The following is a 23,728-nucleotide window of genomic DNA, read 5'->3' as shown; positions in this document are numbered from 1 at the left end:
TCTACATATTTATATTTTTGTTCATTAAATTCAAAGGTTTACATTTTCTAACCGTGGATTCTACCACTAATTTTTAACATTTTTTTTACACTTAATTATTTGAATACCAGAGACATTTTGAATTTTAAATTTCAAATAGTTGACTGATTTTTTCTTTGAATAACATTTTGTTTTGAGATCACTCTCCATTAGATACAGGGACTTATTTCCTCTATTCAACATGATTTGAATTCACCGATTGTTCCCTTAGATCTTCCACGTACTTAATATTCTTGTTGCTCCTTGTCAAGCTGTTACACTGTTAGGTACACCTCTGCTCGTCGTTCCAGATTCCGAGCTCGGAATCAGCAATTCAAAAGGGAATGCTCCACCTCCACACCGGTTCCTCAGTCCCGAATCCGAGTTCCTTCGAACAATCTCCTCCTCAATCGATTTCATATCCATGGAGAATTCGTCGAACGCCTCTAAAATCTCCGGCACCCCGCCCCAACTCGACAGGTCTTTCCTCTCTCCAATGTATTCTTCATCAGGAGCATGCCCGGAGCCTAGATCAAGCACAGCTGCATATTGTGCAGCCTGCGTAAAACTTGGGATCGACGACAGGAAATATTCTCGAGGATTCGCAAGATAGCGTTCGTAGTCGGGATCTTGCTCCGAGGGCAGAAATTTTCTCATAAATGGCGGCCGGGCAGGGATGTAGCCGGCGTAAGGATATTGTCCGAAGTTGTGTACAGCATGCTGTCCTGTTACTTTCCATATGATCGTTGTCAGAATGCTGATCAGATCGCTTGGGATCGAGAGCTTAGGCCACCATGTTGCTCCTGCGAGATCCCCATGGCCGGTTTCGACTGCCTCACTGTACCAGGCTTGTAACTCTGTGTCATTCTGAATAAGATTTGCCTCTGGATAGTAGTAATTCACATATTTTGTCACCAGGTTTTCGATTGCAGACCATATAAGGAGGCCATCTTGCGCATACGGATAATCCTCGATTGAAAGTTTTAGGCCGTGGGGTTGCGTGGAATCGGGCACTGCTATTCCCCTGTGTATTTTGCATACATATATATATATATAACGTATCGATGGAAATAAAGGGGGATTGAATGGAGAAAGGTAAGAAACCGACCTTGTTATGAGATCTTCCGGAAGGCCTTCTAAGTCGAACCTCCAATCTTGATATGCCGAGCTGCTGAGCTGCATGCAATACTCGGCTGGAGCATTGTTTGCTTCGAATATTCCATTTGCGTTTATGAGACTGTCGCGTGTGAATCCGTTGGTCTTAAGGAAATACCGTGTGTGAGGATGCAGCAACTTGAAGATCGGGTGCATCACGCTTAGGTTTCGATGAGTTGCTATCACGAATACCTCCATAGAAGCATGTATCTTCATCCTGTCGAAAATTTATAAACTTAAGGTATGTAGGCCTTACTTGAATTTCGATTCTTTGCATCTTTTTAGTACCAGTGATTAACAACGGCGTGGATTGCTGCATCGTTCGTGCAGACGTGCTCTTTGCCGAGTTCCCATAGCCAGTCGGTGGCGCCATCAGTCGGAGGAGTGAGAACTCTTTTACGCGAGACTTTCTCATCCGTCGCCGCCGGAAGGCTAAGCTCGATTGCAATGGGCTTCAAAGTTCCAAATGAAGTCAAGAAGAAAATAGTTCTTGTCGCATACATCTTGCGCGCTTCGATTGCATTTATTCGATCCACGAAAGGGAGATAGATGTCGTGGTAGTTCAATACAAACAGCTTATCTGCATCCATCGCCTTCAAAATGTACATTCGATTACTATATGCATCGAAATATCGCGAAACTACTCATTCTTTCCCATACCTGTTGCACAGACATTCCTTCTAGAGAGCTTGCTATGTGTTCTTCTTTCAATGCTGATTCTTGCGGCCCGTAGATAGACGAATCGAGTTTGCTTACCGGAGGAAAAATCTGCGCAATGATTCATTCCTACTGTTAGCTGAGCTCGAACTTTAATTTCGAAACTTTGTATTATAGCTTACTCTGTTTATCCTTACCTTTAGCTTCTCTATGTTTACAGGGTTGTGGCCAGCAAGAACTCTTCGACCAAATTCATCGTCGGGCAATCCCCACACGAACTCCTCTGGTAAATTTTACATTGTTAAAAGTCGAAGAAATCTATTTCTGTTAGACGATCAGAATGACAGTCTCACCTAAAAGTTTAAACTATTAGAGATACGCGTCATTAATTATTTTTCTAATATACGGGAGTTCCCAACAATTTCTATAATGGTAGTACTAATTTACGACGCACCTGAAATGTACTTGGGAGGATTCAAGTTAAGGGATCCCTCTATTATCTCCTGAATCCCGCGAAGAATTTGCACGATTGGATTTCCATTCAATGAATCGTCGAGCGACGCAAATTTTATTTTGGTCTTACTCCGCGCCTGTTCTTTGTTTACTTCTACTGCTAAGTAGAAGTTCTCCTCGCCGAATATTAGAGATATCACAACAGGAATTATGTTACGGAATACTACATTCAACTGTCCTTTCGCCATAAATTCCTGTTTCTGTTCTTCGTAATCTTCGTCTCTAGGGACGTACATTGGCAGCGAAGCACTTGGCGCGCTCTCGGCATTCTTGTCTGTTGCATCATTTGAGTTTAAAGCATACTATAGGGGTAACCAATATATATTTATACATAATTTACCATGTTTGTAATAAGCATATATTATATTAATATTATAACTCAGCATATGCTGAGATATATATAAATATATATTGGTTATCCATATTGCTAACCCAACCATATCAGCACTATACTGACGTGGCCGGATTAACACAGGATTTGCAGCCTTAAGGTATAGTTATTAGTTATTCAGCATCTGTAAGTTGCATTAAATGTCGATTGCTAATAATCGATGTTTTGACAATACCGGTAGCTGTTGGAGGGCGCCCCGTTCGACACCTTCTCGGATAAGGGTAGTTTGGATTACCACCGAGAGTAGGCCTTGCTAAATCAGGTCCGCTGTCCGGCCTGCCGAGGTCATTGTACACATCGTAGTCGTATATTCTGTCGGTTGGCAGCAGCGATCCATTCCCGTCGCCTTTTAAATCGGTAAGTTCTCGCCGCCGGAGCTCGATCAGTCCCGATGGAGTCTGAGAGGGTAGATATGCCTGTTTCGATGACACATAGTAAGTAAAAATGTATTAGTAAAAATAATTATTATATAATAAAAATAATTATATATTAAAATTAAAGACGAACGGAAATAAAAAAAAATAAAAATGGATACTTCTTGTGGACGGAGAGAGTAATAATTAGTCTTTATTATCATATTAAAACAAATTTAAATGATAATATGACAGGAACAGACCTAAAAGTTTAATCGGTTAGGAATATCCGATTATCTGGGATTGTGTTCTTACCTTGTCACAAAAGAAGATCCTCGCCGCCGGGCTGATCTTTTCCGGCTGCACCCATGATCGGCAAATGAATCGAACTTCTCCAACCGATGCACTCACAAGGAAGAACTCTTCGTCACATTGACTCCGAACTTGAATGCCTCCCGGGATACCAAAATCGGGATCAATATCAAACTTCACCTTGTAAGTACAATCATCGCCTTCGCCTTTTCCTTCAACCTTTGCGCTATTCGACCATTTTAGCACTACTTCTTTGCTAAGCTTAGCCTTCATTGTTTCTTCACATCAACAAAAAGCTTGTGAATTAACAGACTACACGAAAACCCCGACAAAAAAAATAAAATAAAATTACGATTGCCTTACTCGGATCAACTTCATTGCTCACTAACTGCAGAATTACACCTTCCTGTCCCAATGCACCCTTCAAGCCGCGACAAATAGCCTCCGCAGGATTCCCTGATTTTTTGAACTTCACCGTTACAAGAGCTGTCGTATTGAGCATCGCGGGCTTCTCTCGAAGATCTTCTTGCACCGGAGCAGCCGGGGATTCTCTCAGCGTCATTACAACCTTGCGCATTCTCGGAAAATTCGATTTTTCGGAGATGTAAGAGAATCTGTATGTTTTGGTTTTCAATATGGAAAGAGGAGTGGCTGATGAATGATGCAGGGAAAAAGGTTTGGGTAGAGAGATGGAGGTGATCGCCATTGTTGTTGCTGTTGTGAGACTGATGAGGTTCTTTCTTGCTAGCTACACATGTCCTTTTATTGACAACCAATTTGGTATGTTTTGGATTTTTTTTAATCTTGTTTATTTCGTGAAATCAACGTGCCGATAGTGAAAATACAAAAAGTAAAGCCAAATTTTTTTTTAAAAAATGTAGAAAAAAAATTAAGGGTGAAAAAGTTCGGAATACTACGCAATGCTGTATTAAGAATATGCCGAAAATACTAAATTTCGACATTCAAAAACTTTTGTAAGATATGATACTGTAGTGAATTTTTTTGGTAAAGTAACTATATATAATTTGAGATTTTTAGTATTAATTATTTTGATTTTTTTTATATATATCGGTAATACTGTATATTATTTTGATATTTTTGGTATTTAATATTACCAAAATTATATATTTTTAATTTTTTCTAAAATTATAAAATTATTTTAAAATTTGATAGTTTGATAGAAAACAGTATATTGCAATATCGTACAAATAATTTTGTACACTATTTTATTGATTACTATGAATTTTTAATATGGTATTAATATTTTTTAACATATCAAAAAATTTAATACATTATATCGTAAGATAATGATATTTTTAAATTTTTTGTACCGAACAAAAAAAAAAATACATTATAATTCGGACACGTAGGAATTTGCGTCGAAGGTAGAATGGTTGAGTTCTCCAACTCCGCCTATTAAATTATACATATATTTATAATTATTAAATTAAGTACTTATATTGAATATATATAATATATAAAATAATTGTTTTTTGTTTTTATTCTTGTTTTTTGTTTTGTATTTATTTATTTTATTTTTTAATAATTTACTCTCATAACTTTAGCTAGTTCTTATTTTGACAATTATAATTTAAATGTTTTTTTTTTAAAAAAAATTGATTTTTTTATATAGTTTAAATATTAATCTTGATGTGGTATTTTGTAAAACAATATTTTTCCGTTTCATAACAATTCACTGTTTTGTTTGGACACCATATTTAAGTTAATGGAGTTTAGAGAAAATTATAATTAGGTATGATATTGTTTCAGTATTATATTTTTATATGAGTATTATTGTTGGTAGTTTTAAAATATTAATTAATATATATGATTTTGTTTAAATATTTAAAAAAATATATTTTAATAAAAAAATATAATATAAATATTATTTTGTATAGAATATAATTTTATATCATGCAAATAAATAAAAAAAATATACTATTCTCTCCGTCTTAATTTAAAGTAATATTTTTACTATTTTCGTCTGTGTCACTTAAAAGTATCTGTTTTATTTTTTTTTTAAAAAAAATTAATTATACATTAAAATTACAAATATACCATTACACATACATACAGTTACTTTATAAAAAAAATCAAATGACAAAATCTGTTACATACCTACATTAACCAATAAAATACTATTATTTTTTAATTTACTACAAAATTTTAAAAGACTTCTGTCGAAAGATATGGAGGGAATAGTATTTATTAATTTGTGATTAACATAAACATAAATTGGTTTTATAAAAAAAAAAATATATAAAGTTTTTAAATGTAGATAAAATTATTTATATATTGAAAAGAGATATATAAATAAATAGATTTTGAATGATTATATCATCGATTTTGGAACGAACAAATAAAGAAAAATGGATCATTTGTCCTGAGACGGAGTAACTACTATAAATAAAAATTTGTTGAATAAATATTTTATTATACTATTTATTCAATCCTAATTTTCTTCAAATATATATGTGGCAATACAATTATCAATTTAATAATTATAGATTAATTTAATAATTATAGATTATATATATTGTGAGGTGAGGGATTGAAGAGAGTTTATCCATATCTATCATGTTATCTTCTATTCGATTCTATGTAGCCATTTTAATTGTGTGCGCTCTCAATTATTAATCATTGAAGTGTTTTATTATTTTTAATAAAATAAATTTCAATATAAACACATGGAGATGGAATCACCAGCCCCCGTTCCTTCACGTCCCTCCATGTCCCGTTCATAAAATAATATATAAACTATATGTATATATATATACATATATAAATATATTATACTTCATTCATTCTATTAAATGGATACAATTCTTTTTAACAGAGTTTAAGAAATTTATATTTGATAATTAATTAGTTTGATTAATTTATGCAATATTTATAATATATTGTTATTTCCATTATTTTAATTACATGTACATTGATAATTAAGTGATACTTCATATTCAATGCAATATTGAAATAAAAACAAAACTTCAGAAAAAAAAAATCCCGAAATACAAATGAAAAGGAATTTTTGTATATCTTGAATTGACAAAAAAATAGGAGTAATATAAAAACAATACTTTGTCACATAAGGATCTTCACATGAAATCTTTATGTATAGAATATAAGTTGAATCAAACTAAATGAATTTGAATTACAATCAATTAAAGATCGTTCCATAAAAGACCATAGACCGATTTCAATAATAATAATAAATGACACTTCATCCAAATTTGGAATCAAGATATAACGCGAACATAGTAATGCTGCTTCAATGGTGACTTACTAGATAAAAGGCCCAAGAGGTCGTGACTTGTAGAAATATGGTGGTGGAGGCGACCGAGATAGTGGAGATGGTGACTTATATACATAAGGTGGTGGAGGAGATGCAGATGGAGGTGGTGGTGACTTGTATACATATGAAGGTGGCGGTGGTGATCGGGATGGTGGAGGAGGTGATTTATAGATATAAGGCGGCGGTGGTGACGGAGATGGTGGAGGAGGTGTTTTATATACATAACGCCGTGGTGGTGATGGGGATGGTAGAGGAGGTGACTTGTAAACATACGGCGGCGTTCGTGATGGAGATGGTGGAGGGGGTGACTTGTAGACATACGGTGGCGGTGGTGAGGGGGATGGTGGGGGTGGTGACTTGTAGACATATGGCGGCGGTGGTGATGGTGATGGTGGAGGTGGTGACTTATAGACATACGGTGGTGGGGGCGATGGTGATGGGGGAGGTGGTGACTTGTAGACATACGGCGGTGGTGGTGATGGGGACGGTGGAGGAGGGGACTTGTAAACATACGGTGGCGGTGGTGACGGAGATGGAGGTGGTGACTTGTATACATACGGCGGCGGGGGTGATGGGGATCGTGGAGGAGGTGATTTGTAAACATAAGGTGGTGGAGGGGACGGGGACGGCGGAGCGGGTGACTTGTAGATATACGGCGGTGGTGGTGATAGGGATAGAAGAGGAGGTGACTTGTAAACATACGGTGCTGGTGGTGACGGGGATGACGGAGGTGGTGACTTGTATACATACGGCGGCGGTGGTGATGGTGGAGGTGGTGACTTATAGACATACGGTAACGGGGGTGATGGTGATGGAGGAGGTGGTGACTTGTAGATATACGGCGGTGGTAGTGATGAAGATGGTGGAGGAGGTGACTTGTAAACATACGGTGATGGGGATGGTGGAGGTGGTGACTTATAGGCATACGGTGGTGGAGGTGACGATGATGGAGGAGGTGGTGACTTGTAGATATACGGCCGTGGTGGGGATGGAAATGGTGGAGGAGGTGACTTGTAAACATACGGTGGCGGTGGCGGTGGTGACGGGGATGGTGGAGGTGGTGACTTGTATACATACGGCGGCGGTGGTGATGGTGATGGTGGAGGTGGTGACTTATACACATACGGTCGCGGGGGTGACGGTGATGGAGTAGGTGGTGACTTGTAGATATACGGCGGTGGTGGTGATGGGGATAGTGGAGGAGGTGATTTGTAAATATACGGTGGTGGTGGTGATGCGAATGGTGGAGGTGGTGACATATAAACATATGGCGGTGGGGGTGATGGGGATGGAGGAGGAGGTGATTTGTAAATATACGGCGGCGGTGGGGATGGGGATTGAGGAAGGGGTGACTGGAAGACATACGGTGGCAGAGGTGATGGAGATAGTAGAGGTGGTAAGTTGTAGACATACGGTGGCGGTGGTGACGGGGATGGCGGAGGTGGCGACTCATAGGCATACGGCGGCGGTGCTAACGGAGATAGTGAAGGTGGTGACTCGTCGACATATGGCGGCGGTGGTGACAAGGATGGTGGAGGTGGTGAGTTGTAGATATACGGTGGCGGTGGTGACGGGGATGGCGGAGGTGGCGACTCATAGGCATACGGCGGCGGTGCTAACGGAGATACTGAAGGTGGTGACTCGTCGACATATGGCGGCGGTGGTGACAAGGATGGTGGAGGTGGTGAGTTGTAGATATACAGTGGCAGTGGTGACGGAGATGGTGAAGGTGGTGACTCGTTGACATATGGCGGCGGTGGTGACGGCGATGGCGGACGTGGTGAGTTGTATACATATGGTGGCGGTGGTGACGGGGATGGTGGAGGTGGTGAGTTGTAGACATACGGCGGCGGTGGTGACGGAGACGGTGGAGGTGGTGAGTTGTAGACATACGGTGGCAATGGTGACGGAGATGGAGAAGATGGGGACTCATCAACATATAGCGGTGGTGGTGACGGGGATGGTGGAGGTGTTGAGTTGTTGGGATACGGTGGCAATGGTAACGGAGATGGTGAAGGTGGTGACTCGTCGACATATGGCGGCGGTGGTGACAAGGATGGTGGAGGTGGTGAGTTGAAGATATACGGTGACTGTGGTGACGGAGATGGTGAAGGTGGTGACTCGTTGACATATGGCGGCGGTGGTGACAGGGATGGTGGAGGTGGTGAGTTGTAGATATACGGTGACAGTGGTGACGGAGATGGTGAAGGTGGTGACTCGTCAACATATGGCGGCGGCGGTGATGGAGACGGTGTAGGTGGTGAGTTGTCTACATATGACAGCGGTGGTGACGGAGACGGTGGAGGTGGTGAGTTGTAGACATATGACGGCGGTGGTGACGGAGACGGTGGAGGTGGTGAGTTGTAAACATACGGTGGCAATGGTGACGGAGATGGAGAAGATGGTGACTCATCAACATATGGCGGTGGTGGTGATGGGGATGGTGGAGGTGTTGAGTTGTTGGGATACGGTGGCAATGGTAACGGAGATGGTGAAGGTGGTGACTCGTCGACATATGGCGGCGGTGGTGACAAGGATGATGGAGGTGGTGAGTTGGAGATATACGGTGACTGTGGTGACGGAGATGGTGAAGGTGGTGACTCGTTGACATATGGCGGCGGTGGTGACAGGGATGGTGGAGGTGGTGAGTTGTAGATATACGGTGACAGTGGTGACGGAGATGGTGAAGGTGGTGACTCGTCAACATATGGCGGCGGCGGTGATGGAGATGGTGGAGGTGGTGAGTTGTCTACATATGACAGCGGTGGTGACGGAGACGGTGGAGGTGGTGAGTTGTAGACATACGGCGGCGGTGGTGACGGAGACGGTGGAGGTGGTGAGTTGTAAACATACGGTGGCAATGGTGACGGAGATGCAGAAGGTGGTGACTCGTCAACATATGACGGTGGTGGTGATGGGGATGGTGGAGGTGTTGAGTTGTTAGGATACGGTGGTAGTGGCAATGGAGATGGTGAAGGTGATGACTCGTCGGCATATGGCGGAGGTGGTAAGTTGGAGATATACGGTGGTTGTGGTGACCGAGATGGTGAAGGTGGTGAATTGTAGACATACGGTGGCAGTGGTGACGGAGATAGGGAAGGTGGTGACTTGTCGACATATGGCGGTGGTGATGGAGATGGTGGAGGTGGTGAGTTGTATACATATGGTGGCGGTGGTGACGGGGATTGTGGAGGTGGTGAGTTGTAGACATACGGCGGCGGTGGTGACGGAGATGGTGGAGGTGGTGAGTTGTTGACATACGGTGGCAGTGGTGACGAAGATGGTGAAGGTGGTGACTCGTCGACATATGGCGGCGGTGGTGATGGTGATGGTGGAGGTGGTGAGTTGTTGGGATACGGTGGTAGTGGTGACAAAGATGGTGAAGGTGGTGACTCGGCGACATATGTCGGCGGTGGTGACTGGGATGGTGGAGGTGGTGAGTTGGAGATATACGGTGGCAGTGGTGACGGAGATGATGAAGGTGATGACTCGTCAATATATGGCGGCGGTGGTGATGGAGATGGTGGAGGTGGTGAGTTGTAAACATATGGCGGCGGTGGTGACGGGGATGGTGGAGGTGGTGAGTTGTAGACATACGACGGTGGTGGTGACGGAGACGGTGGAGGTGGTGAGTTGTAGACATACGGTGGCAGTGGTGACGGAGATGGTGAATGTGGTGACTCGTCGATATATGACGGTGGTGGTGATCTAAACGGTGGAGGTGGATAGTTGTTGGGATATGGTGGCTGTGGTAACGGAGATGGTGAAGGTGGTGATTTGTCTACATATGACGGCGGTGCTGACAAGGATGGTGGAGGTGGTGAGTTGTAGATATACGGTGGCTGTGGTGACGGAGATGGTGAAGGTGGTGACTCGTTGACATATGGCGGCGGTAGTGACGGGGATGGCGGAGATGGTGACTCGTAGGCATACAGCGGCGGTGCTAACGGAGATGGTGAAGGTGGTGGCTCGTTGACATATGGCGGCAGTGGTGACAGGGACGGTGGAGGTGGTGAGTTGTAGACATACGGCGGCAGTGGTGACGGAGATGGTGAAGGTGGTGACTCGTCGATATATGGCGGTGGTGGTGATGGGGATGGTGGAGGTGGTGAGTTGTCTACATATGGCGGCGGTGGTGATGGAGACGGTGGAGGTGGTGAGTTGTAGACATACGGCGGCGGTGGTGACGGAGACGGTGGAGGTGGTGAGTTGTAAACATACGGTGACAATGGTGACGGAGATGGAGAAGGTGATGACTCGTCAACATATGACGGTGGTGGTGATGGGGATGGTGGTGGTGTTGAGTTGTTGGGATACGGTGGTAATGGTAACGGAGATGGTGAAGGTGGTGACTCGTCGACATATGGTGGTGGTGGTGACAGGGATGGTGGAGGAGGTGAGTTTGAGATATACGGTGGCTGTGGTAACGGAGATGGTGAAGGTGGTGACTCGTTGACATATGGCGGCGGTGGTGACAGGGATGGTGGAGGTGGTGAGTTGTAGATATATGGTGACGGAGATGGTGAAGGTGGTGACTCGTCAACATATGGCGGCGGTGGTGATGGAGATGGTGGAGGTGGTGAGTTGTCTACATATGGCGGCGGTGGTGACGGAGACGGTGGAGGTGGTGAGTTGTTGGGATACGGTGGTAGTGGTAATGGAGATGGTGAAGGTGGTGACTCGTCGGCATATGGCGGAGCTGGTGACAGGGATGGTGGAGGTGGTGAGTTATAGACATACGGTGGCAGTGTTGACGGAGATGGGGAAGGTGGTGACTCGTCAACATATGGCGGCGGTGGTGATAGAGATGGTGGAGGTGGTGAGTTGTATACATTTGGTGGCGGTGGTGACGGGGATGGTGGAGGTGGTGATTTGTAGACATACAGCAGCGGTGGTGACGGAGACGGTGGAGGTGGTGAGTTGTAGACATACGGTGGCAGTGGTGACGGAGATGGTGAAGGTGGTGACTCGTCGATATATGGCGGCGGTGGTGATGGGGATGGTGGAGGTGGTGAGTTGTTGGGATACGGTGGTAGTGGTGACGGAGACGGTGAAGGTGGTGACTCGTCGATATATGTCGGCGGTGCTGACTGGGATGGTGGAGGTGGTGAGTTGGAGATATACGGTGGCTGTGGTGACGGAGATGGTGAAGGTGGTGATTCGTCGACATATAGCGGCGGTGGTGACAAGGATGGTGGGGGTGGTGAGTTGTAGATATACGGTGGCTGTGGTGACGGAGATGGTGAAGGTGGTGACTCGTCAACATATGGCGGCGGTGGTGACAGGGATGGTGGAGGTGGTGAGTTGTAGATATATGGTGGTTGTGGTGACGGAGATGGTGAAGGTGGTGACTCGTCTACATATAGCGGCGGCGGTGATGGAGATGGTGGAGGTGGTGATTTATAGACATATGGCGGCGGTGGTGACGGAGACGGTGGAGGTGGTGACTCGTAGACATACGGCGGTGGTGGTGACGGGGATGGTGGAGGTGGTGACTCGTAGACATACGGCGGCGGTGGTGACGGAGATGGCGGAGGTGGTGACTTGTAGACATACGGCGCCGGTGGTGACGGAGATGGTGGAGGTGGTGACTTGTAAACATAAGGCGGTGGTGGTGACGGAGACAGTGGAGGTGGTGAGTTGTAGACATACGGTGGTGGAGGTGATGCAAATGGTGGGGGAGGTGTCATATATACATAAGGCGGTGGAGGAGATGGAGATGGAGGTGGTAGTGACTTGTATACATATGGAGGTGGCGGTGATGGAGATGGCGGAGGAGGTGACTTGTATACATATGGAGGTGGCGGTGATGGAGATGGCGGAGTAGGTGACTTGTACACATAATGCGGCGGAGGCGATGGCGACGGTGGAGGTGGTGAGGATGGTGGCGGAGGTGACTTATATTTGTTTGGTTTGTTACCCTTAGAAACCTCCGGTATATCTGTCACAGAATTACCAGGATTGTAAAGCTCGTCAGCCATAGTTTGAACAACGGCGCCAATGGCAATGAAGTATAGTGCCATTGCGCAGGCAAGGTGACGCCATTGGCGCAACCTTCCCGGAGTTCCCATTCTCCGGTAAGCCGCAGCCGATCTCGACACCCAAAAAGGATAGAAAAGAATGTAGGGTTTGTTTTGTGTGCTATAGCAATGGTACCATAGCCCTTTATATAACAGCAAGATTCAATCATTTGAGGAATTCTTTAAGGCAAATTGATGCTGCCAGAAAGAATGCTATTAAAGCACAGAATGTCAACCATAGATTAGATGAGTGCTACCCCTCATTCGGACAATTCCATTCCATTTTCTTATTGTCCTTTTTTAAGTGAAGTCAAATCCTAAGAGTTGGTGAGTATGAAATATCCTGTCCATTAATTTAATTTGTTGAAATCCCAAAACTTTAAGGGGTTTTTGGTCGATGGAATTGAGTCAAGAAACTAGAAACAAATACATTTTTATTATTAATCAATATTTTTTTTAGTTATTAATAGTTGCATATTTTGTATATAGATACATTGTACATACATGTATATTATTTGACTAAATGCTAATTGATTTTACATTATATTAACCATATGAATTTTGGATTTATATTATATTCAAATTCAATTTTATATTTAAAATATGTATCAACTTTTATTTATATTACATCATTAAATTATTTAAATTCAAAATTTTTACCAATGAATTAAACTCAAAATTCAAAACCTCAAACAAATTATTATACCAATAATTAAAGATGTATGGTGGTGATGATCTAATTTGCATCCCCAAAGAATGACTTCTAACAATGTATTGTACAAAATTTTAATTTAAATATTGTATGTTGTGATAACTTCATATAAAAGTTCATGTTCATGTTCATGTAGATAAACTGTTGTGTTATAAAGCCCGAAGTTGAGCATAAAAGAGTAATGTACATCGAACTATGTCCATATAATTTTTATTTATTTGTTTGTTTATTTTTTTAGTACAGGATGTTCAAGTAAATTAGCTGTGTAGAAACTAGGTCTGACAAGATAAGTCATACTAGAGAACCATGTGTGCTAAGCAAAATCTAAAAGCATCAGAATTTCAACCCATAATTTTACTGTCACGTCCATCTCCACGCCATCCCTTACGGAATATGTCCGTACAATTTCTGGGGCACGTGCACTAAGGTTTTGCTTTTGCTTTTGACATCTATACATTTTCGATGTATTCTCTCTCAAATTCATAGAAAGATACTAATGAAAATACTTGATTTGACCGCTTCAAATATATAGATCATTGTGGTTTTGTTTCACAAATTCTCCACACTCTTCGTAAAATGTGTATCGCAATACATGTTCCATGCCCGGAGACTTATTTCCTCTATATAACATGATTTAAACACACCGATTGTCCATTTAAATCGTTGAACACACTCAAATTCTTGTCATAATGTTACACTGTTAGGTACACCTCTACTCGTCGTCCCCGATTCCGAGCTCGGAATCAGCAGTTCAAAAGGGGATGCTCCACCTCCACACCTGTTTCTCAGTCCCGAATCCGAGTTCCTTCGAACAATCTCCTCCTCAATCGATTTCATATCCATGGAGAATTTGCCGAACGCCTCTAAAATCTCCGGCACCCCGCCCCAACTCGACAGGTCTTTCCTCTCTCCAATGTATTCTTCATCCGGAGAATGAGCCGAGCCTGTATCGAGAACAGATGCATACTGTGTTGCCTGAATAAAACTCGGAATCGACGACAGGAAATACTCGCGAGGATTCGCAAGAAAGCGATCATAGTCAGGATCTTGCTCAGAGGGGAGAAATTTTCTCATAAATGGAGGCCGAGCAGGGAAGTAGCCACCGTAAGGATATGCGCCGAAGTTGTGGACAGCATGCTGTCCTGTTACTTTCCATATGATAGTTGTCAGAATGCCGATGAGATCGCTCTGTGTCGAGAGGTTAGGCCACCAATTCGCTTGCGCGCGATCGGCATGACCTGTTTCGACTGCCTCATTGTACCAAGCTTGTAATTCTGTGTCATTCTGAATAAGATTTGCCTCTGGATAGTAGTAATTCACATATTTTGTCACCAGATTTTCGATTGCTGACCATATAAGGAGGCCATCCTGCGCGTACGGGTAATCCTCGATTGTAAGTTTTAGTCCGTGGGGCTGCGTCGAGTCAGGCACTGCCATTCCTCTGTAAATTGAGCGCAACGATCATTTATACAAAGAAATGAAAGTGCGAAAAGGGCTCACAAAATATATCCTACATATTTGCAAAAGTCGCTATTTCTGTCCTTTGCCATGTGTAATGCTCACACAAGAAATAGTGACTTTTGCAAACATATAGGATATATTTTGCCACCGAGATAAATAAAATACAAAAGTGATAATGAAGAATATATATATGGTATTATTTTGCAATTTTCTCGGGGATAAAGGTAAGGAACAAACCTTGTAATGAGATCTTCCGGAAGGCCTTCCAAGTCGAACCTCCAATATTCTTTATACGCCGAACAGCCAAGCTGCTTGCAATACTTGGCGGGAGCGTTGAAGTTCTCGATAGCTGAACCTGCGTTGATGACGCCATCTCGATTGAACGCATTGGTCCTAATCAAATACCGTGTGTGAGGATGCAGCAGCTTGAAGATCGGGTGCATCGCGCTTAGGTGTCGATGAGCTGCTACGACGAATGGCTCCATACAAGCATGAATCCTCATCCTGTCGAAAAATTTTGAACTTAAAGGTATGATTATTTTACTTGAATTTCGATTCTTTTGCATTTTTTTTAGTACCAGTGATTAACAAGGGTGTCGACAGCTGCGTCGTTCGTGCAGGCGTGCTCTTTGCCGAGTTCCCATAGCCAGTCGGTGGCGCCATTAGTCGGAGGAGTGAGAACTCTTTTACACGAGACTTTCTCATCCGACACCGGGAGGCTAAGCTCGATTGCAATGGGCTTCAAAGTTCCAAATGAAGTCAAGAAGAAAATTGTTCTTGTCGCATACGTCTTGCGCCCTTCGATTGCATTTATTCGATCCACGAATGGGAGATAGATGTCATGGTAGTTCAATATAAACAGCTTATCTGCATCCATCGCCTTAAAATGTATATTCGATTACTATATGCATCGATATATCACAAAATTACTCATTCTTTCCCATACCTGTTTCACAGACATTCCTTCTAAAAACCTTGTTATGTGTTCTTCTTTCAATGCTGATTCTTGCGGCCCGTAGATTGAAGAATCGAGTTTGCTTACCGGAGGAAAAATCTGCGCAACGATTGATTCCTACTGTTAGCAGAGCTTAAACTTTAATGTCGAAAACTTCTGTGTTATACTTGCTCTGTTTGTGCTTACCTTCAGCTTCTCTATGCTTACAGGGTTGCTTCCAGCAAGAACTCGTCGACCAAATTCATCGTCCGGTAATCCCCACACGAACTCCTCTGGTAGAAGATCGATTATATACATTGTTAAAACCTCGAAAAAACATCCATTTCTACGATGGTAGGACTAATTTACGACGCACTTGAAATGTACTTCGGAGGATCCAAGTTAAAGGATCCCTCTATTATGTCATGAGCGCCACGAAGAATATTCAAGAATGGATTTCCATTCAAAACTTTGTCGAGCGACGCGACTTTTATTTTGGTCTTACTTCGTCCCTGTTCGCTGTCGACTTCTACTGCTAAGTAGAAGTTCTCCTCGCCGAATATTTGAGCTATCACAGTAGGAATTATGTTGCGGAGCAGCAGGTTCATCTGTCCTTGCGACACGAATTCCTGTTTCTGTTCTTCGTATTCTTCGTCTCTAGGGACGTACAAGGGATGCAGATCGCTTGGCGGACTCTCGGCATTCTTGTCTGTATAAATCATTCATTCAGCAATTCATAAGTTGCATCAAATGTTGATTGCTAATAATCGATGTTTTGTAAATACCAGTAGCTGTTGGCGGGCGCCCTGTTCGACACCTTCTCGGGTAAGGATAGTTTGGATTACCACCGAGAGTAGGCCTTGCTAAATCAGGTCCTTCGTCGGGCTTGCCAAGGTCATTATACACGTCGTAGTCGTATATTCTGTCAGTTGGCAGCCGTGATCCCTTCCCGTCGCCTTTTAAATCGGTAAGTTCTCGCCGCCGGAGCTCGATCAGTCCCGATGGAGTCTGAGAAGGTAGATATGCCTGTTTCATTGCATAGAGTACTGAAAATCAGCATAACACACCGATAATTTGGTAATCCAGTTCAATCAAATTGATTTATGTCCCGATAATTTGGTGATCCAATTCGGTCATTGACATTTTGAAGATAGATATTTTCACTAGTATTAAATGTAATTCATTGGCTGGCAAGTAGTACAAAAATTGTACGGACAAGCCCAAAGGGTTGAATGTACAGTACTCTTTATCGCTTGAACTTGAGCTTCACAACACAGCAAAAACTAATATAGAAATTTGGCATACTATATTATAGTTCGACAAGATATTTCTTTCGTTTTGATTAAATTTCAACCACTCTAAAATTTATCGTTCCCGTGACTTTTAAGACATCACAAAGAAAACAACTTGGGATTATGTTCTTGTTCTTACCTTGTTAATGAAGAAGATCCTCGCCCCCGGGCTGATCTTTTCCGGCTGCACCCATGATCGGCAAATGAATTGAACTTCTCCAACCGATGCACTCACTAGGAAGAACTCTTCGTCACATTGACTCCGAACTTGGATACCTCCCGGGATACCAAAGTCGGGATCAATATCAAACTTCACCTTGTAAGTACAATCATCGCCTTCGCCTTTTCCTTCAACCTTTTCGCTATTCGACCATTTTACTACTACTTCTTTGCTAACCTTTGCCTTCATTGTTTCTTCACATCAACCAAAAGCTTTTGAATTAAAAACACTACATACAAATCTCGATAAAACAATTATGTATCGAGCAAAAAACACGCAATCACCTTACTTGGATCAACTTCGTTGCTCACTAACTGCAGAATTACACCTTCCTGTCCTAATGCAGCCTTCACGCCGCGACTAATAAGCTCCGCAAAATTCCCTGCTTTCTTAAACTTTATGGTTACAAGAGCTGTCGAATTAGGCATTGCGGGCTTCTCTTGCATTGCTGCAGCAGGGGATTCTTTCAGCGTCATTACAATCTTGCGCATCCTCGGAAAATGCAACTTTTCTTGCCGGGTTATGTCCGGCGTGGCGCCGTAAGTGAGTTTGTATGTTTTGTTGTTGGTGTGTAATAAGGAAAGGGGAAAAGCTGGTGAATGATGAAGGGTGAAAGCTTTGGCAAGAGAGATGGAGGTGATCGCCATTGTTGTTGCTGTTGTGAGGAACCTTTGAGTTCGACACTCTTTTGCCAGATATTTTTTTTTTTATAGGTACACAACGACTTTTGGTGAAAGTTTTCGATTTGGAAGTTTTTGCATTTCAATAAAATAAATACTACTGAAAGTTTTGGGTTTTGTTTAGATATCATTTTCTGATATTTGACATTAGGGTGAGGATATGTAATAAATATATATTTTTGCATATCACTAAGATATATTGTATTATAAGATATTATAGGATGAGTTATAAAATAACATACGTTAGTATTATAAATATGTAATATAGTACATAATATATGCTGACCTTTACTTTGACCAATCAAATAAGCATTACGCTGATTTGATTGGTGTAGCACCTTGATACTTATTTATTTTTATATAAATTGTTCATTTTTTTTATTTTGATCTGTTCTACGTAATTTATTTTTAAACATAATTATAAATTTTAATCACATTTTAAAATTCATAATTTATAATATTTTAAATCTTAATTAAATATTTAGTAATCTTAATTTTAATTCATAATTATTTTTATTATAGAATAATTCTTTTTAATAGTATACCTTTTAATTAATTACTAATTATATTTTATCTAATTTTTTATATCTACAGTGACATGGACAATTTGTCCGAGAGGAGTATTATTTTAAATTTTTTAAAACATCATATCAAATATATATATTTACAAAAATATCGAATTAAATACTATTTTTTTATAAGATGTAATATTGTATTTTTATTTGTTAGAAATTTTGGGAAAAAATAATGATATTGTCTTATTATCGTCAAAATAAGGAGCTAGGCCATACAAAACATAGACTAAGTAATCTAATCTATGAATAACTCTACCGGAGACGAAAACGGCAGGACTCCACCGGAGCCGAAAACGACAGGACTCCACCGGAGCCGAAAACGACATGACTCTCCACCAAAGTAAAAAACGAGATAACTCTCCACCAGAGCCGAAAACGATAGATCGCAAACACCAAACAGATCGCACGCAGACAACAGACAAGCAAGATGACAGATTGCATACAAGTTTCAGATTGCACGCAGGCAATAGACAAGCAGCGGAGATTTCAGATTGTACGCAGGCAACAGAGAAGCAGCAGACAGATGGCAGATCGCAGACAGGTTTCATATCGCACGCGGGCAACAGACAAGCAACGGACAGATGGCAGATCGTAGATCGTAGACAGATTTCCGGCAATAAACAAGCAACGAAAGATGACAGATCGCACGCAGACAACGACAGATGGCAGATCGAACGCGGCAACAAACAGACAATGGACATATGGTAGATAACAGACAGGTCGCAAATAGATTTCATATGTAGATCGCAGACAAATTTCAGATTGCATGCAAAATCATACAGGCAGCAGACAGATTTGCAAAAAGACAGACTTGCAAAGACATATATCAAAATCACAAGACCTCCGGGTACAATCTAGGTTGAAGGTACCCGGAGAAACGCGGATTGGTAAGCTATATATAACATGAAAAAATAGGCTCTGATACCATGTTAGAAATTTTGGGGAAAAATAATGATATTGTCTTATTATCGTCAGGAGCCTCTATATAGGTCATACAAAACAAACTCGATAGATTCAAATCTAAGTAATCTAATCTATGAATAAGATCAAATCTAGATATAAATCTACTAAATCCAAAACTGAATATCTAAAAATATCTCACCATTATTGAAAATAGTAAAAAAAAATTAATAATAATAATAATAATAATTTGTGTTTGAAATGAAAAAACAAACAAATCCATGAGTATTATAAAAGTAGATTGTTTGCTTGTTGTTTGAAATTGATTTAAAATAGATTATTAATTTAAAATTTTAATTTACTAGTATTTTGATTTAATATTTTACTTGAGAAAATAAGGTATTTTTATTGGAACTATAACTTTTAAGTAGTTTTAATTTTGAAATATTTTTAAAATCTACAAGTTAGATTGTTCAAATTTTATTCATGTATCTTCTCTTATTTTTCAGTGTTTTCATTTATAAGGAACTTTGGTGCTTTGTATAGCTCCTTTCGTCCGACATAATTTGTCATTATTTTCTATTTTCATTGATCTTATCTAATTTATCAATTTTTTTTTTTGAAATATGAGTGTACACTTTAATCGCATGTTAAATTTTATTATTTATAATTTTTTTTAATTTTAATTAAACTAGTTATCTTAATTTTAATATATAATTATTTTTACTATAAAATGATTCTTTTTACTAATATACTTTTGAATTATTTATTAGTTATATTTTACATAAATTCTTTTATTTACAATAATAGGTCTAAATTAGATATGAGGGAGAGAGTATTTGCTATTAAAATCTATGAAAATAGGTCTAAATAATATAGGGGGGAGGGAGTATTTGCTATTAAAATCTATGAAAATAGTATTAAATTTGTTACATTTGCTATAATTTTATTTAGATTTTTTTTAAAAAATAATAACAATATATTTTTATTGGAAATGTAATATTTAAAAAAAAAAATTGAATTTTTTTACTAATTATTACAAACTATGAAAGCATTATTATATTAAAGATAAGACTATGATTCGAAGCTAATCCATTGAAATCAAACATAGTGCTAATTACTACTGATTTGATCGGATACATATTTATGTTACATCATATATTATATTATAACTCAGTATACGAGACCCCATAACACAATATATGTTATGTTATGAAGATATATATATTGTATGCTTTTATGTATATATTGAAATCAACAACTATATTAAAATATTTATTTTGGTTATTTCTTAAATATTTTAGACTCGAGAGATATAATATTACTCCCTGGGGCTAATTATGTCACAATCTCATACATGAAAATTTAAGAAAAAAAAAATAATACTCCACTATTATAATATAAAAGTATGGCAAGTATAAACGTAAAGTTTGAAGTATTATAAAAAATTTATTTGAAAATTAATAAAAATTATTACAATAATTAGAAAAAAATAATAACAAATTAGTTACCCCTCTTTAATATAAAAGTAATAAAATTTTGAATAAAGTAATAACAAAAGAGAAACGTTATTTGTGTGTAGTTTTGTAAAAGTCAAGCAACCCATTTATGACTTTTGGAATATTTACAATTGTATATAGAAGAACAAATAAGTAAAATTGTTGCATATAAATGAAAAAGGAAAATAATTTTATAATTTTTTTATATTTATTATATAATTTAATTTTCACAAATAAATTTTTTTTTTTCTCATAAAATATTACATTAAATTTATTTATATAAAAAATTTAAAAATTTACTGATTAAACACAAATCATGCGAGTAGCAAGATATTTAGAATAAGTTATGCTTCCTTCAGTGACGGAACTACGCTAGCGATCCCAAGCCAAAATTTTTTATAATTTTTTTAGTATTAAAAATATTAATTTTTATATATTTATATACAATTTGTTCCCCTAAAATTATCTAAATTCATATATAATTCTGTCATTATTATTTATTTAAATGGATTGTAGCGAAAAAGACGAAAATAACATTTGTGTAATATAGTGTAAGTTGGAAGGGTATTTATTATATTAGGTAGGTGGTACAATTACTAAATTAGAAAACGGCAACCTTATTTTGAGACAGACGAAAACAGAAAATGACAACCTTTCAATGGGACGGAGAGATCAGTATAACATTTTACCCCCCCAATTTAGATGTTAGTTTCGCTACCGCCTCCGGCTATCAATTTTAATTTTATTTCTTTGTAACTTTATAAAGAAAGTCGACTAAAATTGGTGGACGAATAAAATATATATTTATTTAGTTAAAAATTTATTAAAGAACGGGCTATAGCACATATAATACAAGATAAATAAATTGAAGCAATCAAGGAACGGACTATAGCATATATGACACAAGATATTCTAATTTATTTAATAGATATTTAATTCTATTATTCATTCAATTATACTGTAATTAATTTTCTTCAAAATATGTGAGGCAATACAAAATAGAATAAATTATATAATATTGCTTATGTTTTTTTATAAATGAATAAAATATATTATATTTTATTTATTATATGAAATTTTTTGTATTAAATAAAAATATGTACAAGAAATTTTTTCGTTCAAAATGTTTGATTGTAAATATGCTTCTAATTATATACGATTTAATATAAGTAAAAGAAATCAAATATCTTAAATAGTCTTACTTAAATTAATAAATAAATTATCAATCTTCTATTTTTAATTTTTAAAAATAATATTACGTAACATTCTCAAAAAAGAAAAACCTATTATTAAATGAATTATTTAAATTTTTTATTTATATAAAATTTATATAATTAAGTGTATTAGAGTAAAATATGAGCTTTAATCTGATTAATGTTTTGTGCATATTTTAATTCGTGTAATAAATAAATACTAAAGAATCTTGGGGATTTATGCTAAAACACAAAAGATAATTTACCCTACAATATATATATATAAACAATTTCATAATTATAAATTAGTTATTTATTTTTTTTAAAATGCATGTTGAGATATTGTGTGGTGAGGAATTATGTGGATTTATCCATCCCATATATCCTTTCAGGGTTATTATCTGCTCTTCAATTCTATGTAGAGCATATATATATATATATATATATATATATATACTCCTTTCATCCCACGCTACAATAAAAAATTATTTTTATAACAAAATTTTTTTGTTCACATGTTGAGGACTCCCGTTTGCGGGATATGTAACTAGTGGCTTAGTTTCCCTAATAAGTTCGAGCTTTTAGGTGAGACGGTCATTAGTTTCTCGACATGGTATCAGAGCCTAGGTTAGGTCTCGAGTTCGAGTCCCGCCCGTCCTTATTTTGTGGCATATGCATGTGCAAGTTTCGCAGACCCACTTGCACCTGAGGGGGCGTGTTGGGCCATGTCGATTTATGGAATAAACTCTATTTTCATTAAACACAATTAGGGTAGGAATTAGTAATAGAATTACGTTAACTACGTGAACTTTAGGGACGGAATTCCGTTACAAATATATTATTTTTTTGTAGTGCCACTTAACTTGTCCACTATTTCTATTTTAGTTCGTTCTATATAATTTGTTTTTTTTTTAAATACAATTATACACTTTAATCACATTTTAAAATCCATAATTTATAATTTTTTTAATTAAACTATTTAGTCATTTTAATCTTAATCCAAAATTATTTTTATTAAATTATAATTATTTTTACTAATACACTTTCTAATTACTTACTAATTACATAATACTTAAAATTTCGTGCCTAATGTAAATGGGACAAATTAGCCGGGACGGATGGAGTAATATATTAGCCATGCATGCCAATCTTTAAAGATATGATTTGATCCCCATTGACTCGACCATATATCTTACATTATCCACATGACTTAAACGCCTTCAACTTGTTATTGTTGTTTTTTTTTATTTTTTGTCTTGTCCTCATTCGATCGAAAAGAGGTCTTCATTGAATCATCAATCGCTCTCCATTATTGAATCCAACTTAAAAATCTTTTTAGAGAAGAATTTTTTTACAGCGAAATCGAGTCACATGTCTTACTATTTTATCTCCATCATAGAGGGTGTTTAGTAATCAGCTTATAGAATAATTTTTATCCTATTCAATAGTTTTTAGTTGTTTAATAAGTCAAGCCGTTACTTAGAGTGTGATAAATAAACTTTTTAAAAAAGCTTGTTAAATCCTAAAAGTTAATTTCTAAAAAAAAACATC

At 38.6% G+C, this 23,728-nt stretch overlaps 3 protein-coding genes across 5 annotated transcripts; all 3 read right to left on the bottom strand.

Moving 5' to 3' along the window:
• LOC127259150 (linoleate 13S-lipoxygenase 3-1, chloroplastic-like) lies at positions 1-4,147 on the bottom strand. The gene is made up of 9 exons (XM_051286297.1): positions 3,763-4,147; positions 3,403-3,677; positions 2,910-3,150; positions 2,285-2,617; positions 2,028-2,113; positions 1,834-1,941; positions 1,462-1,766; positions 1,127-1,390; positions 1-1,042 (listed from the first exon to the last, which is right to left on the bottom strand). Exons 1-9 carry the CDS (start codon positions 4,103-4,105, stop codon positions 286-288), a joined length of 2,712 nt encoding a protein of 903 aa, XP_051142254.1. The 5' UTR covers positions 4,106-4,147; the 3' UTR covers positions 1-285.
• Positions 4,148-6,452: 2,305 nt separating this feature from the next.
• On the bottom strand, positions 6,453-12,821 carry LOC127259146 (uncharacterized). Its single transcript, XM_051286289.1, has one exon. It carries the CDS (start codon positions 12,760-12,762, stop codon positions 6,682-6,684), a length of 6,081 nt encoding a protein of 2,026 aa, XP_051142246.1. The 5' UTR covers positions 12,763-12,821; the 3' UTR covers positions 6,453-6,681.
• Positions 12,822-13,732: 911 nt separating this feature from the next.
• Positions 13,733-18,074, bottom strand: LOC127259149 (linoleate 13S-lipoxygenase 3-1, chloroplastic-like). Of its 3 annotated transcripts, none has more exons than XM_051286294.1 (9): positions 17,620-18,074; positions 17,250-17,524; positions 16,604-16,844; positions 16,195-16,527; positions 16,026-16,111; positions 15,831-15,938; positions 15,463-15,764; positions 15,122-15,388; positions 13,733-14,864 (listed from the first exon to the last, which is right to left on the bottom strand). In XM_051286294.1, exons 1-9 carry the CDS (start codon positions 17,975-17,977, stop codon positions 14,108-14,110), a joined length of 2,727 nt encoding a protein of 908 aa, XP_051142251.1. In that variant the 5' UTR covers positions 17,978-18,074; the 3' UTR covers positions 13,733-14,107. The 3 variants fall into 3 exon arrangements, with proteins under 3 accessions (XP_051142251.1, XP_051142252.1, XP_051142253.1); XM_051286295.1 differs by having other exon boundaries at positions 17,615-17,744; XM_051286296.1 differs by having other exon boundaries at positions 17,250-17,542; positions 17,620-17,726.
• Positions 18,075-23,728: the final 5,654 nt, after the last annotated feature.

This window comes from Andrographis paniculata, unplaced genomic scaffold (genome assembly GCF_009805555.1).
Source record: "Andrographis paniculata isolate CXL003 unplaced genomic scaffold, ASM980555v1 Contig5END, whole genome shotgun sequence".
Lineage (NCBI taxonomy): Eukaryota > Viridiplantae > Streptophyta > Magnoliopsida > Lamiales > Acanthaceae > Andrographis > Andrographis paniculata.
This window is presented reverse-complemented; position numbering and strand designations above follow the sequence as displayed.